This window comes from Schistocerca gregaria, chromosome 5, assembly GCF_023897955.1.
Source record: "Schistocerca gregaria isolate iqSchGreg1 chromosome 5, iqSchGreg1.2, whole genome shotgun sequence".
In the NCBI taxonomy this organism is placed as follows: domain Eukaryota; kingdom Metazoa; phylum Arthropoda; class Insecta; order Orthoptera; family Acrididae; genus Schistocerca; species Schistocerca gregaria.
This window is the reverse complement of record NC_064924.1, coordinates 276944434-276958989: the sequence shown is the minus strand read 5'-3', so window position 1 is coordinate 276958989 and position 14556 is coordinate 276944434. Positions and strand designations below refer to the sequence as shown.

Genomic DNA, 14556 nt, shown 5'->3' with positions numbered 1-14556 from the left:
GTGCTGCCCTTTTTTGCACTATTTCGATGTCCTCCGTCAATCGCACCTGGTAAGGATTCCACACCGTGCAGTAATATTCTAACAGAGGACGAACGAGTGTAGTGTAAGCTGTCTCTTTAGTGGTCTTGTTGCATCGAATAGTCGAATTGACAGCCTTGAGAATTGTATTATTTATCGAGTAATCGAATTCCAACGAATTTTTTTTGGAACTCATGTGGATCACCTCACACTTTTCGTTATTTAGCGTCAACTGCCACCTGCCACACCATGCAGCAATCTTTTCTAAATCGCTTTGCAACTGATACTGGTCTTCGGATGACCTTACTAGACTACTACACTACTTAAACTAATTCAAACTATGCTAAGAACAACACACACGACCATACCCGAGGGAGGTGTCGAACCTCCTGCGGGAGGGGCCGCGCAATCCTTGCATGGCGCCTTAAACCACGCGACCACCCCATACGGCGACACTTTCAAGGGTACTGGTTTGCTGTTGTTAAGCTGTTTGGGCTGCTATCATAGCAAAAATTTACAACAGATTCGGCAAGACGATAAGTTCCATATATAGCCCAAATATAGTGGTTGCTGTCCAGGATATCAAGAAATTAGTTGCATCTGGGCTCTGAACTTCTCTCAAACAAGCAATGCCTCTTTATTTTCTTTTTGAAAGACATTGAGACCAGTTTATTCCAGGTATTCAGTGCAAATTGTTATGATATTTATTAAGTGTCTATATCTAATCCACAGTACCTAAGAAGACAATCTGTTGGTCCTAGTGATGTAATGACATTCTAAACGTCCAAGGCGCTTGTAGGCCAAATGTACGGCATCGAGTGATCATGTCCTGCGCATCCTAATGCTCACTCCACAGATCTTCCTACACTATACTAGAGCGTGATGCGTACGAATGAACGTAATGTCTCTGAAAAATCTTCCCGCCAATTTTAATTTTCAACTGTTTATAATGACAGTATATTCCCTGTTTACATTAACGGGTAGAGAAACTTTCAATTATGAGATCGATTACCCCATCTCGGGGTATCTTCGATGAACTACATAATGTCAAGAATTTAGCTTTATACGACATATGCTCCTTTTTTAATAAGTGGGAAAATGGTGTGACGAAACTTCAAGGTACAAGTTCCGTGTGTGTAAATAGTAGTCTTTTATATGCATGACTATTTTTGTGTAAAGGTGTGTTATTATTTTAGACAAGCTACGTGCTCAGGAACTGCTGCTTGCTAGTGGTGTAAGAGACGCAGAAAGTGCACTACTTGAGATAAAATCGAAGAAAAACAATGTTGTTCAAAAGCAGAAAGCCGCTTTTACGAAAACAATATCCGTACTCGAAGAAGCCATCGAAAAACTTGAAAGTGAAGTGGCCGATTTAACAACAGAATACCAATTGTGGCAAGAAGGTAAGGGATTTCCATTTTTATTATGTCGTCGAAGTGAGATCGTCTCGTAATATATCTAGTCTCGATAACAGGTTCTAAACTGCAGTTTACTCTTTCTCTTAGACGTAAACCTCGCACTGTGCTACAGGTCAGTTTCGTTAACGCAGCGAAGACTTAAAGTGGGGCATGGTGTTTCTTATGGCTTGGCTATAGTATTGTCAAACTGCCGTCATGAAGAGAGTTTTTGCTTTGATTTGCGTGTTCAACATACTACAGGGATGTGTGGTGACCAGCATTCAATTATTTTACAGCTGATGTCATTGCATACACATAAAAGCTTATTTAAAACAATGTGGTAATAGTGATTGTAGTAAGAGCATGCATTTCCATGGAAACACATACAGGTTGAGGTTTAGATGAAACTGCCCCATCTTTTGGGCTACAGTTTGTAAGATTAGTAATTGTAATTGTCAGTGTCACATTGTGTGGGTAGTATGTTTACAAATTTTGTTTATTTGCCCCATTCACTGCAACTTGTTTATCTGAGGGTGTCAAGGAAATTTCATTGTCATGAAAAATGTTCAATGTTGTGGTATAATCATCCCAAAAAGTAGTTATCAAAGAAAGTTCTGCTTGTGGGAGTTTGTTCCCCTTAGCTACTCTGAGGGATCTGTAAAATTTAATTTTCAGGGCTGGATGGTTCTTGAGGTAACTGGTAGCAAACTTTGATCCAGAAAATCCTTTATTGATATTTGGGCATTATTGGGTCTCTGGAAGCCTCCCAAATGAAATTTGTTTTGTCCTATACAAATTACGTTGTATTTATTTTGGTATGTTATCAGATATGCCCAAAATTTTCAAAGATATATGCATGCCAGTTTTCATGAATTGCTATAGCACTCTTACAATCTACTTGTATGTTTATATAGCTATTTAGTCAGTACAGCTTTAGAGCTATCTGTGTGGAAAGCTGTCCTGGTACCTAAATACTTCTCCATTAGAGGTATGTGTAAATGAATTTAGAATTATGTTGTTATGTATGAATTGTTATTGTAAAGAAATCCTGTAGTACTATCCTGTTTATTTAGAGATATAAGGAATTTGTCCAATCGACAGCTATGGTATGTTGCTGTAAGTTTATGTGCCTGATCACAAAATAGATGAAAATGCTTTGGGGAAGGATCTGTTGTAAATGTCTGTGGGTGTGATTTTTGGAGCCAATAGCTGGAAAACTAATTTTTCTTTTTTTAAGAAATGATCATGACAATTGGAAAAGTTTGCACCTGACAGTGCAGCTTGTAAGAAGTAAACTGAGAGGTGCTTTGTTTACCTGTTCAAAAAGTATACAGGTCATGTCAAATTGAACTGATTAATAATTTGGCATGTGATTAAGATTTAGCATCTTCTGAAGAAGTGCATGTGAAATACTTAGCTGTAGTTTGCATCTCCACACGAAATGGTCGACATCCCAGTGATAAATTGCCAAAGCATTTGCGACAAGATTCCAGAGTTTGAATAAGGCAGCCAAATCCTGAAATTGAGACCAATGAAATTATCAGAATTAATATTGAAATCATAGATTAATGGAAAATAGAGGTGGTGTATTCATCAGCGTGCGCAAGTCAGCTCTGTTGACATGAAAATTGAAGCTGCATGTGAAATTTTTTGGGCATAACTCAATGTCAGAGGAAGTTATCAACGTGAAATTTAACCTTTCTGTTGAACCACCAGACATGTCCCTGATGTAACCTTAGAGGAAAACTTAATTTGTTAGTATGAATGATCCCCTATCAATTTGTCATATTTGGATCAGACTTAATCATCCTACAACCAATTGGAAACATTAGTTTTGAAAGTGGTGGGAATGACAAAACATCCTGCCAAACATTACTAAATGACTTCTGTGAGAACTACCTAAACCAGAGTGTTCAGAAGGCAACTTATGATACATATATATATTAGAGACAATTCTCATTTATTGTTTCATCTCTGTTGCAGATTTTAGGTTAGATTACATGTTTAGATCACTCTGCATCATCTTCAGGTCTGAAACAAAATAAAACTATGTATGTATCATCCAGTTATTTACAATATGTAAATCAGCCTCACTCTCTCACCTTCCCTCCACCCATCCCACAACCACCACCACCACCACCACCACCACCACCACCACCACTGCTGCTGCCGCCCTGCCTACAGTGTACACTTATGTAAAATAGTGAACAATGGGAAATACAGGATGGAATGTACAGTATTATGAAAAGGATAGTTGCTACTAAACGTATTGCGTAGATGCTGAGTCGCAGATAGGCACAACAAAAAGAAATAAGCTTTCAGCCAACCAGGCCTTCATTGGAGATTGAACACACACGCGCAAACGCAACTCATATGCGCATGACTGCAGTCACTGGCTGCTGAAGCTACACTGCGAAAGCCGCATATGATGGGAGGTGCAACTGGGTGATGGGGGTAAGAAGGCTGGGGCAGGGATGGGGAGGGGTAGCAGGGTAGGTGTGGGGACAGTAAAGTGCTGCTTGCAGGAGCATATGGGAATGTGGTGGAGAGAGGGTAGGGCAGCTAGGTGCTGTCGGGAGGGGGGGGGAGGGGGGTGAGTAGGGAGAAGAAAAGCAGAGATGTAGAAAGACTCTGTGTGATTTCGTGGAATAGAGGGCTGTGTAGTACTGGAATGGGAACAGAGAAAGGGCTAGCTGGGTAACAACAATGACTAATGAAGGTGGAGGCCAGGACTGTTACGGGGACTTAGGATACTGCAGGGAGAGTTCACACCAGCTCAATTCAGAAAAGCTGGTGTTAGTGCGAACGTTCCATATGGCACAGGATGTGAAGCAGTCTTTGAAATGAAGAATGTCATGTTGGACGGTGTGCTCAGCATCAGTGTGGTCCAGTTGTTTTTTGGCGATAGTTTGTCAGTGGCCATTCATGCAGACAGACAGCATGTTGGTTGTCATGCCCATGTAGAATACAGCACAGTGGCTGCAGCTAAGATTGTAAATCAAATCATAGGTTTCATAGGCGGGCCTGCCTTTAATGGGGTTGGTGGTGGTGGTGGTGGTGGTGGTAGGATGTATGGGACAGGTCTTGCGTCTAGGTCTATTCAGGGTATGAGGCAAGGGGTTGGAAACAGGAGTTGTATAGGGATGGACAAGGATACTGTGTAGGTTTGATGGGCTGTGGAATAGCACTGTGGGAGGGGTGGGAAGGATAATGAGTAGGAAATTCCTCATTTCATGACGTAGCTAAAGCTAGTCAAAACCCTGTCAGAGAATGTGGTTCAGTTGTTCCAGTCCTTGGTGCTACTGAGTCACGAGGGGAATGCTCCTCTGTAGCTGGACGGTGGGACTTTGGAGGTAGTGGGTGGGGGGATAAGGCCTAGCAGATATGTTTTTGTACAATGTTTGGAGGGTAATTATAGTATGTGAAGGCCGCAGGGAGACCCTCGGTCTATTTTGAGAGGAACTGTTTGTCACTGTGATATGATGGCCACAGGTGGCTAGGTTGTATGGAAGTGACTTCTTGGTATGGAATGGGTGGTAACTGTCAAAGTGGAGTATTGCTGTTATTTGGTGGGTTTGATATGGACAGGGGTAGTGATTGAGCCATCTTTGAGATGGAGGTCAACATTGAGGGATGTGACTTACTGCGTTGAGTAGGACCAGTCATTTCAGTGACCGCTTCACAGCCTGTTCCATCTGGATCCTTCCCACCAACTCCAGCTTTTCTGAAATGCGCAGGTGGGAACTCTCGCAGCCGTCTATCTTATGTTTCCATAATCCTCCTGGTTTCAACCTTAATTAGTTTTTGACCTCACCTTCTAGCCCCTTCCCTGTTTTCATTCCTGTGCTACACAGTTCTCATTCCACCAACTGACCCACAATCTTTTTACCTCTTCCCCCCCCCCCCCCCCCCCCTTCCAGACTCTGTCTATCCTGTCGACATACACCTAGCTGCCCTACCCTCTCTCAGCTTCATCCCTGTATGCTCCTGCAAGCAGTATTTTACTGTCGCCCATACCACCCCCTGCGGGTTCGGGAGTTCGAATCGGTCCGCGGTATTCCTGCCTGTCGTAAGAGGCGACTAAAAGGAGTCTCAAACTTTTCGGCCTTATATGACGGTCCCCTGTTGGGTTTGACCTCCATCTCTCAAAATTTTCCGAAGAGCGAGCAGATTGGGGAAGGGTGCCTTACTTGGTGCATTGTGTCCATCTTACGATCAGACTTTTTGCCAGCTTATACACCGTTGAATTTCAGTCCTGTCCGCTCTCCATCTCTTGGGCATGACTCTGTTTCTGCGTGCAGATTATACCTTGTACTGTGCAGTGCCTCTTTCTGCACCGGCAGCGACCATGGACCACATGTTACCTAACATCCAGCACGGTAGCCAGTCCGTTGTGGTGGGGCCGCCATGTACCCTGTTGGTTGTAGCCCCCTGACAACACAGGGATCACTCTACTGATGCCTGCGCCGTTAACTCCCCACGTATGCCAAGGAGTAGATGCCTATCCTCCTGGGGTATCGGGACTCCCGGCAACGGCCATCCTGCCAGGTGGCTCTTGCCGTGCCTGGGTGGCGCCCGTGGGGAGGGCCCTTGGTTGGAGTAGGTGGCATCAGGGCGGATGACCCGCAATGAAGCGTGGTACATCGTCTCTCGCTGGTGGCCATCCGCCAGCAGTCTCTAAGCGTTCTCGGGCTCAGTTTAACGCTCAGAAGTATGATCCGAAAACGTTCACCTCTCTGGCCACACCGTGGGAGGAACGTAAGTCTCAGGATGGCAGTAGCAGTTATTCGCCCTGCTTCTTAGTTTGTACGAGGGCTGATGGGGAGTCTTTTCTCTCCACAAAGCCTCAGTTCTTCGTCGAGCATTTAGAGGAGGTGGAGGGCTTGTCAAAAATGCGCTCTGGGTCAGTCCTGATACAAACGGCATCCTCTGCCCAGTCACGACAGTTACTCGCTTGTGACAAGTTGGGGGATGTTGCCATTATGATCACACCCCATAAGAGTTTAAATATGGTCCAGGGAGTTATTTACCATAGGGATCTTCTTTTGCAGTCTGATGAAGAGCTGCACGCCAATTTAGAGCATCGAGGTGTACATTTCGTCCGGCGCGTTCATCGGAGTCCAAAGGAAAATCAGATTGCTACCGGTGCCTTCATCTTGGCCTTCGAAGGGGATACCTTACAGGAAAAGGTCAAGGTGATGGTCTACCGATGTGACGTTAAGCCCTATATCCCTCCCCCAATGCGGTGCTTTAAGTGCTGGAAGTTCGGCCACATATCTTCTCGCTGCACTTCCAGCCTCACATGTCGAGATTGCAGACGCCCATCACATCCCAATACTCCATGTGCCCCGCCTCCCATCTGTGTCAACTGCGGGGAGCACCATTCACCTTGCTCGCCAGACTGCCGAATTTTCCAGAAAGAGCGTAAAATCATGGAATACAAGACCCTGGACCGACTAATCTATACTGAGGCCAAAAGGAAATACGACCGACTCCATCCTGTGAGAATGACATCTTCCTACACTGCTGCTACAACACCTGTGCTAGCCCCGTCTGTTTCTCAAATTGTGGCCGGATCGACGAGTAGTACAACTCCTCTTGCCCCCTCGCCAGTGGGGGGCTCTACCCACCGGGTTGCTCCTGCGCCACCTACCTCAGGAGCAACACCATCCCACCCATCGGGGACGTCCGTCCCCACTTCTATGCCGGAGAAGTGTCCAACTTCTTCGGCTTCTCACGCTTGCAAGGGATCCCTTGGGTCCCTCCCTTCCCAGGTTTCCGCCAGCGAGAAGGCTGACGACCGACAGTGGCGTAAGTGCCCGCAATCAGCTGGTCGTAGGGCTTCACGATCCTCCTCCGTCCCGGAGACTGAATCGGTGAAGCCCTCCCAGTCGGTGCGACCCAAGGAACGGCGTGAGAAACCCAAGAAGAGCTCTCAGCCCAAGGAACTCGCGGTGGCAGCTATCCCACCGCAACCTTCCAGCTCTGCGTCTGAGGATGCGGTGGAGATTCTGGCGTCCGCTGAGGACCTCGATCTCGCCGGTCCATCAGACGCCATGGAAAGCACTATCACAGGTGCTAAATCGGAGGCAGCAGGTGAGCCAGCGGCGTAATCTCCCTTCCCAGTCCCATCACGCCTTTCTCAGCCATGGACAACACCATCCTTCAGTGGAACTGCAGCGGTTTCTTCCACCATCTAGCTGAGCTCCGCCAACTTATCAGCCTTCACCCTTTCCTCTGCATTGCTCTGCAGGAAACTTGGTTTACGGCAATGCGAACCCCCGCCCTCCGTGACTACCGGGGTTATTATAAGAACCGGGCAGCTTATGAAAGGGTGTCTGGTGGCATCTTCATATATGTCCTGAACTCTCTTCACAGCAAGTCTGTACCTCTCCAAACACCTTTAGAGGCTGTCGCTGTTCGGGTGTGGACGCCACAGGCTGTTACCGTCTGCAGTCTTTACCTTCCACTGGATGGTGATGTCGCACAGCATGTCCTGGCTGCTCTGATAGCCCAATTGCCGCCACCTTTCTTGTTACTGGGCGACTTTAACGCCCATAACCATCTGTGGGGTGGGTCGGTGGCAACAGGTCGAGGCACCATCGTTGAGCATTCATTGGAGCAGCTCGATCTCTCGATATTAAATGATGGTGCCTTCACACACTTCAGTGTGGCGCATGGCACATACTTCGCCATTGACCTTTCGATCTGTAGCCCTAGCCTCTTACCGTCTGTCCAATGGAGAGTGCATGACGACCTTTGTGGTAGTGACCACTTTCCGATCTTTCTGTCACTACCAGAGCGTCAGTCTTCTGGGCGCCCTAGCAGATGGGCTCTGAATAAGGCTGACTGGGACTTGTTCTCCTCCACTGCCGCTATTGAGCCTCTCTCTAACGATGACATTGATGCAGTGGTTCAATCGGTCACCAACGGCATCGTTACTGCCGCCGAATCTGCCATTCCCCATTCTTCTGGGTCCCCTCGGCGGCGGACTGTGCCTTGGTGGTCGCCTGAGATTGCTGAAGCGATTAAAGCTCGCCGGCGGGCGCTCCAGCGTTACAAGCGACATCCCTCAATCGAACACCTTATCGCCTTCAAACGGCTGCGTGCGCGAGCCCGCCGCATTATCCGCCAACGCAAGCAGGAGTGCTGGGAGCTGTATGTGTCCACCGTTGGCCTCCATGTCACTTCATCACAGGTCTGGGCCAAGATTCGCCGCCTCTATGGCTATCGGACCCCTGTCAGCGTCCCTGTGCTCTCACTGAATGGAGCAGTTTGTACTGACTCCGACGTCATTGCAAACCGCTTGGCAGAGCACTTTGCTCTGAATTCCGCTTCTGCCAACTACCCCTTGGGCTTCCGCTCCATTAAAGAGCGGATAGAACGTCGGAATCTTTCTTTTCGCACCCACCATCCTGAATTGTACAATGTTCCATTCAGTGAGTGGGAATTCCGCAGTGCCCTCGCCGCTTTTCCTGATACTGCTCCTGGCCCAGATAGCATCCACTCTCAGATGCTGAAACACCTTTCAGTGGACTGCCAGCGACGCCTCCTTGACCTTTACAACCGCATTTGGGTCGAGGGTGAGTTTCCATCGCAATGGCGGGAAAGTCTTGTCCCCATTCTGAAACCGGGGAAGAACCCTTTGGAGGGGGACAGCTAACGTCCCATTAGCCTCACCAACGTTCTTTGCAAGTTGCTTGAACGGATGGTGAGCCGGCGCTTGAATTGGGTACTGGAGTCTCGGGGCCTTCTGGCTCCGTCTCAGGGTGGGTTCCATAAAGGCCGCTCCGTCGCCGACAAACTGGTGAGCCTGGAGTCGGCCATCCGTACTGCCTTTGCCCGCTGTCAGCATCTGGTCGCTGTCTTTTTCGACATGCGGAAGGCGTATGATACAACATGGCGTCATCTCATTCTTTCTACGTTTCATGGATGGGGCCTTCGGGGCCCTCTGCCGATCTATATCCGCAATTTTCTGTCGTATCGTACCTTCTGCGTGCACGTCGCGGCCTCATCTAGTTCCTTCCAAGTCCAGGAGAACGGTGTGCCACAGGGTTCTGTTCTAAGTGTCTGTCTGTTTTTAATAGCCATTAACTGGCTCGCTGCGGCCGTGGGAAATTCTATCTGCGCTTCGCTGTATGCTGACGACTTCTGCCTTTACTACAGCTCTATTGGCATTGCAGCTGCTGAAAGTCAATTACAGGGCGCAATCCGCAAGGCGCAGTCTTGGGCTGTAGCGCATGGTTTTCAGTTTTCGGCAGCCAAGACCTGCGTTATGCATTTCTGCCGGCGACGCACTGTTCACCCAGAGCCGCGGCTTTATCTTGACGGCGAGCTTCTTTCAGTGGTGGAGTCACATAGGTTTTTGGGGGTGGTTTTTGATGCCCCGTTGACTTGGCTGCCTCATATTCAGCAGCTTAAACAGGCGTGTTGGCGGCATCGAAACGCTATGCGATGCCTGAGCCACACCGGGTGGGGCGCCGACCGATCTACTCTACTACGACTTTACCAGGCATTGATCCAGTCCCGTCTGGACTATGGGAGTCTGGCTTATGGCTCAGCATCCCCATCTGCGTTGTGGCTGCTGGACCCAATCCTCCACAGTGGGATACGCCTTGCCACTGGTGCCTTCCGGACCAGCCCTGTGGACAGCATACTTGTGGAGGCAGGTGTCTCTCCACTGCGGTTACGACGCCAACAATTACTGGCTGCTTATTCTGCCCATGTTTTTAGCTCGCCCGGGCATCCAAATTATCGTGTCCTGTTCCCGCAGTCAGTCGTCCGTCTGCCAGAACGTCGGCCCCGGTTGGGTTGTCCGATCGCCGTACGCGTCAAACAGCTTCTCTATGGGCTTGAGTGTTTCCCTGTACCACCTCCTTTCCGGGCCCCTCTGCGTACACCCCCATGGTGTGTGCCTCGCCCTTGCCTTCGGCTCAACTTGGCACAGGGCCCGAAGGACTCAGTCCCTCCGGTGGCCTTCCGACGCCGCTTTTATTCCATCCTGGCCACGTATCAGGGCTCTGGCGTTGTCTATACCGACGGTTCGATGGTTGCTGGTCGTGTCGGTTATGCACTAACTCTAGGGGACCATTCTGAACAATGTTCATTGCCGGCTGGCTGCAGTGTTTACACTGCTGAGCAGGTCGCCATCTTTCGTGCCCTATAGTATATCCGCTCCTGCTCAGGTGAGTCCTTCATTATCTGTAGCGATTCCCTGAGCGGTTTACGAGCTCTCGACCAGTGTTTTCCTCGTTCTCGTCTGGTGATGGCTATCCAGGAGTCCCTGCATACTCTTGCCCGTTGCGGCAGATCTGTGGTCTTCGTTTGGACCCCGGGCTATGTTGGGATACCCGGAAATGAAACTGTTGACCGCCTGGCAAAAGAGTCCACTAGTGCACCATCTCTGGAGATTGGCCTCCCGACGACTGATTTGCGGGCACTATTACGCCGCAAAGTTTTCAATTTATGGGACACTGATTGGCGCAACCTGCCCGTGCCAAACAAACTCCGCTGTATCAAGGAGACGACTACTGTGTGGCGGTCATCCATGCGAGCTAACCGCAGGGAATCAGTCGTCCTTTGTCGGCTCCGCATTGGCCACACCCGACTCACGCACAGTTATTTACTGTGTCGTGAGGATCCCCCTCTTTGTCGTTGTGGGGCGTCCTTGACGGTAGTCCATATTTTGTTGGAGTGCGCCCTTTTAACTGTGCTCAGGCAGACTTTTGCGCTGCCTGATACGCTCTCTGCCTGTACGCTCTCTGACAACTCTTCCATAGCGGACATAGTGCTGCGTTTTATTCGGGCAGGGGGATTTTATCGCTTAATGTAAGTGTGTGTTTTTGTGTTGATTCTGGCCTATGGCCTACGATTTGTCTGATTTTTTTTCATGTGTTTCTCGGTGGTTGGCTTTTCCCCTTTTGTTTGTACGGACGGCCAACCACCTTCACACTCTGCGTGATTTTAGTTCGTCTTGTCTGGTCTTTGTCTACGTTTCTCTTGTTCTGTGTCGTCTGTCTTATCGTCTGTTGATCGTTTTTATCCTCTGTGAGTGTTTTTAGTATTTGGAAAAAGGAACCGATGACCGTAGCAGTCTGGTCCCTTTAACCCCCACAAACCAACCAACCAACCCACCATACCCTGCTTTCCCTTCCCCTCGCTGCCCCAGCCTCGTCCTTATCCCTACCACGCGGTTGCGTCTCCCATCATGTGCAGCTGCTTGCAGTGTGGGATAGTCAGCTATAAACTGCAGTCATGTATGTAAGTTTGGAGCGCGCGCAGGTGTGTGAGTATAACTCATTTCTTTCCTACTTATTGCAGAACATTAGCTGGTAGATATTTAGGTTTACTTTGTTTTAGATATGAAAATGATCTAGAGCAGGGGTCTCCGGCCCGTGAGAGCCGGCAAACCGGCCTGCTATCCGGCCCTCCAAATATTTGAGGTGGTACTCTATCAGCTACACTCCAAACAAATACTTTCAGAAACGACTTCCTGATACGTAAATCTATATTCAATGTTAACAAATTTCTCTTCTTCAGAAACGCTTTCCTTGCCAGTGCTAGTCTACATTTTATATCCTCTCTACTTCGACCATCATCAGTTATTTTACTTCCTAAATAGCAAAACTACTTTAAGTGTCTCATTTCCTAATCTAATTCCCTCAGCATCACCCGATTTAATTTGACTACATTCCATTATCCTCGTTTTGCTTTTGTTGATGTTCATCTTATATCCTCTTTTCAAGACACTGTCCATTCCGTTCAACTGCTCTTCCAAGTCCTTTGCCGTCTCTGACAGAATTACAATGTCATCGGCAAACCTCAAAGTTTTTACTCCTTCTCCATGAATTTTAATACCAACTCCAAATTTTTCTTTTGTTTCCTTTACTGCTTGCTCAATATACAGATTGAATAACATCGGGGAGAGGCTACAACCCTGTCTCACTCCTTTCCCAACCACTGCTTCCCTTTCATGCCCCTCGACTCTAATAACTGCCATCTGGTTTCTGTACAAATTGTAAATAGCCTTTCGCTCCCTGTATTTTACCCCTGCCACCTTCAGAATTTGAAAGAGAGTATTCCAGTCAACATTATCAAAAGCTTTCTCTAAGTCTACAAATGCTAGAAACGTAGGTTTGCCTTTTCTTAATCTTTCTTCTAAGATAAGTCGTAAGGTCAGTATTGCCTCAAGTGTTCCAACATTTCTACGGAATCCAAACTGATCTTCCCCGAGGTCGGCTTCTACTAGTGTTTCCATTTGTCTGTAGACAATTTGCGTTAGTATTTTGCAGCCGTGACTTATTAAACTGATAGTTCGGTAATTTTCACATCTGTCGACACTTGCTTTCTTTGGGATTGGAATTATTATATTCTTCTTAAAGTCTGACGGCATTTCGCCTGTCTCATACATCCTGCTCACCAGATGGTAGAGTTTTGCCAGGACTGGCTCTCCCAAGGCTATCAGTAGTTCTGATGGAATGTTGTCTACTCCCGGGGCCTTGTTTCGACTCAGGTCTTTCAGTGCTCTGTCAAACTCTTCACGTAGTATTGTATCTCCCATTTCATCTTCATCTACATCCTCTTCCATTTCCATAATATTGTCCTCAAATACATGCCCTTGTATAGACCCTCTATATACTCCTTCCACCTTTCTGCTTTCCCTTCTTTGCTTAGAATTGGGTTTCCATCTGAGCTCTTGATATTTATACAAGTGGTTCTTTTTTCTCCAAAGGTCTCTTTAATTTTCCTGTAGGCAGTATCTATCTTAGCCCTAGTGAGATAAGCTTCTGCATCCTTACATTTGTCTTCTAGCCATCCCTGCTTAGCCATTTTGCACTTCCTGTCGATCTCATTTTTGAGACGTTTGTATTCCTTTTTCCCTGCTTCATTTACTGCATTTTTATATTTTCTGCTTTCATCAATTAAATTCAATATTTCTTCTGTTACCCAAGGATTTCTAGCAGCCCTCGTCTTTTTACCTACTTTATCCTCTGCTGCCTTCACTACTTCATCCCTCAGAGCTACCCATTCTTCTTCTACTGTGTTTCTTTCCCCCATTGTTGTCAATTGTTCCCTTATGCTCTCCTTGAAACTCTGTACAATCTCTGGTTCTTTCAGCTTATCCAGATCCCATGTCCTTAAATTCACACCTTTTTGCAGTTTCTTCAGTTTTAACCTACAGGTCATAACCAATATATTGTGGTCAGAGTCCATATCTGCCCCTGGAAATGTCCTACAATTTCAAACCTGATTCCTAAATCTCTGTCTTACCATTATATAATCTATCTGATACCTTTTAGTATCTCCAGGATTCTTCCATGTATACAACCTTCTTTTATGGTTCTTGAACCAAGTGTTAGCTATGATTAAGTTATGCTCTGTGCAAAATTCTACCAGACGGCTTCCTCTTTCATTTCTTAGCCTCAATCCATAATCACCTACTATGTTTCCTTCTCTCCCTTTTCCTACTGATGAATTCCAGTCACCCATGACTATTAAATTTTCGTCTCCCATCACTACCTGAATAATTTCTTTTATCTCATCATACATTTCATCAATTTCTTCATCATCTGCAGAGCTAGTTGGCATATAAACTTGTACTACTGTAGTAGGCATGGGCTTCGTGTCTATCTTGGCCACAATAATGCGTTCACTATGCTGTTTGTAGTAGCTTACCCGTACTCCTATTTTTTTTATTCATTATTAAACCTACTCCTGCATTACCCCTATTTGATTTTGTGTTTATAACCCTGTATTCACCTGACCAAAAGTCTTGTTCTTCCTGCCACCGAACTTCACTAGTTCCCACTATATCTAACTTTAACTTATCCATTTCCCTTTTTAAATTTTGTAACCTACCTGCCCGATTAAGGGATCTGACATTCCACACTCCGATCTATAGAACGCCAGTTTTCTTTCTCCTGATAACGACGTCCTCTTGAGTAGTCCCCGCCCAGAGATCCGAATGGGGGACTATTTTACCTCCGGAATATTTTACCCAAGAGGACGCCATCATCATTTAACCATACAGTAAACTGCATGCCCTCGGGAAAAATTACGGCTGTAGTTTCCCCTTGCTTTCAGCCGTTTACAGTACCAGCACAGCAAGGCCATTTTGGTTAGTGTTACAAGGCCAGATCAG

The 14556-nt window shown here is 46.9% G+C and overlaps 1 protein-coding gene across 1 annotated transcript in view; it reads left to right on the top strand.

Moving 5' to 3' along the window:
* The first annotated feature begins 940 nt into the window (after positions 1-940).
* Positions 941-14556, top strand: part of LOC126272307 (uncharacterized) — a 50640-nt gene continuing 37024 nt past the window's right edge. The window contains exons 1-2 of the mRNA XM_049975081.1: positions 941-1137; positions 1215-1421. Of these exons, the coding sequence (XP_049831038.1) occupies positions 1017-1137; positions 1215-1421 (328 nt within the window). The 5' untranslated portion in view covers positions 941-1016. The remainder of the gene's footprint in view (positions 1138-1214; positions 1422-14556) is intronic.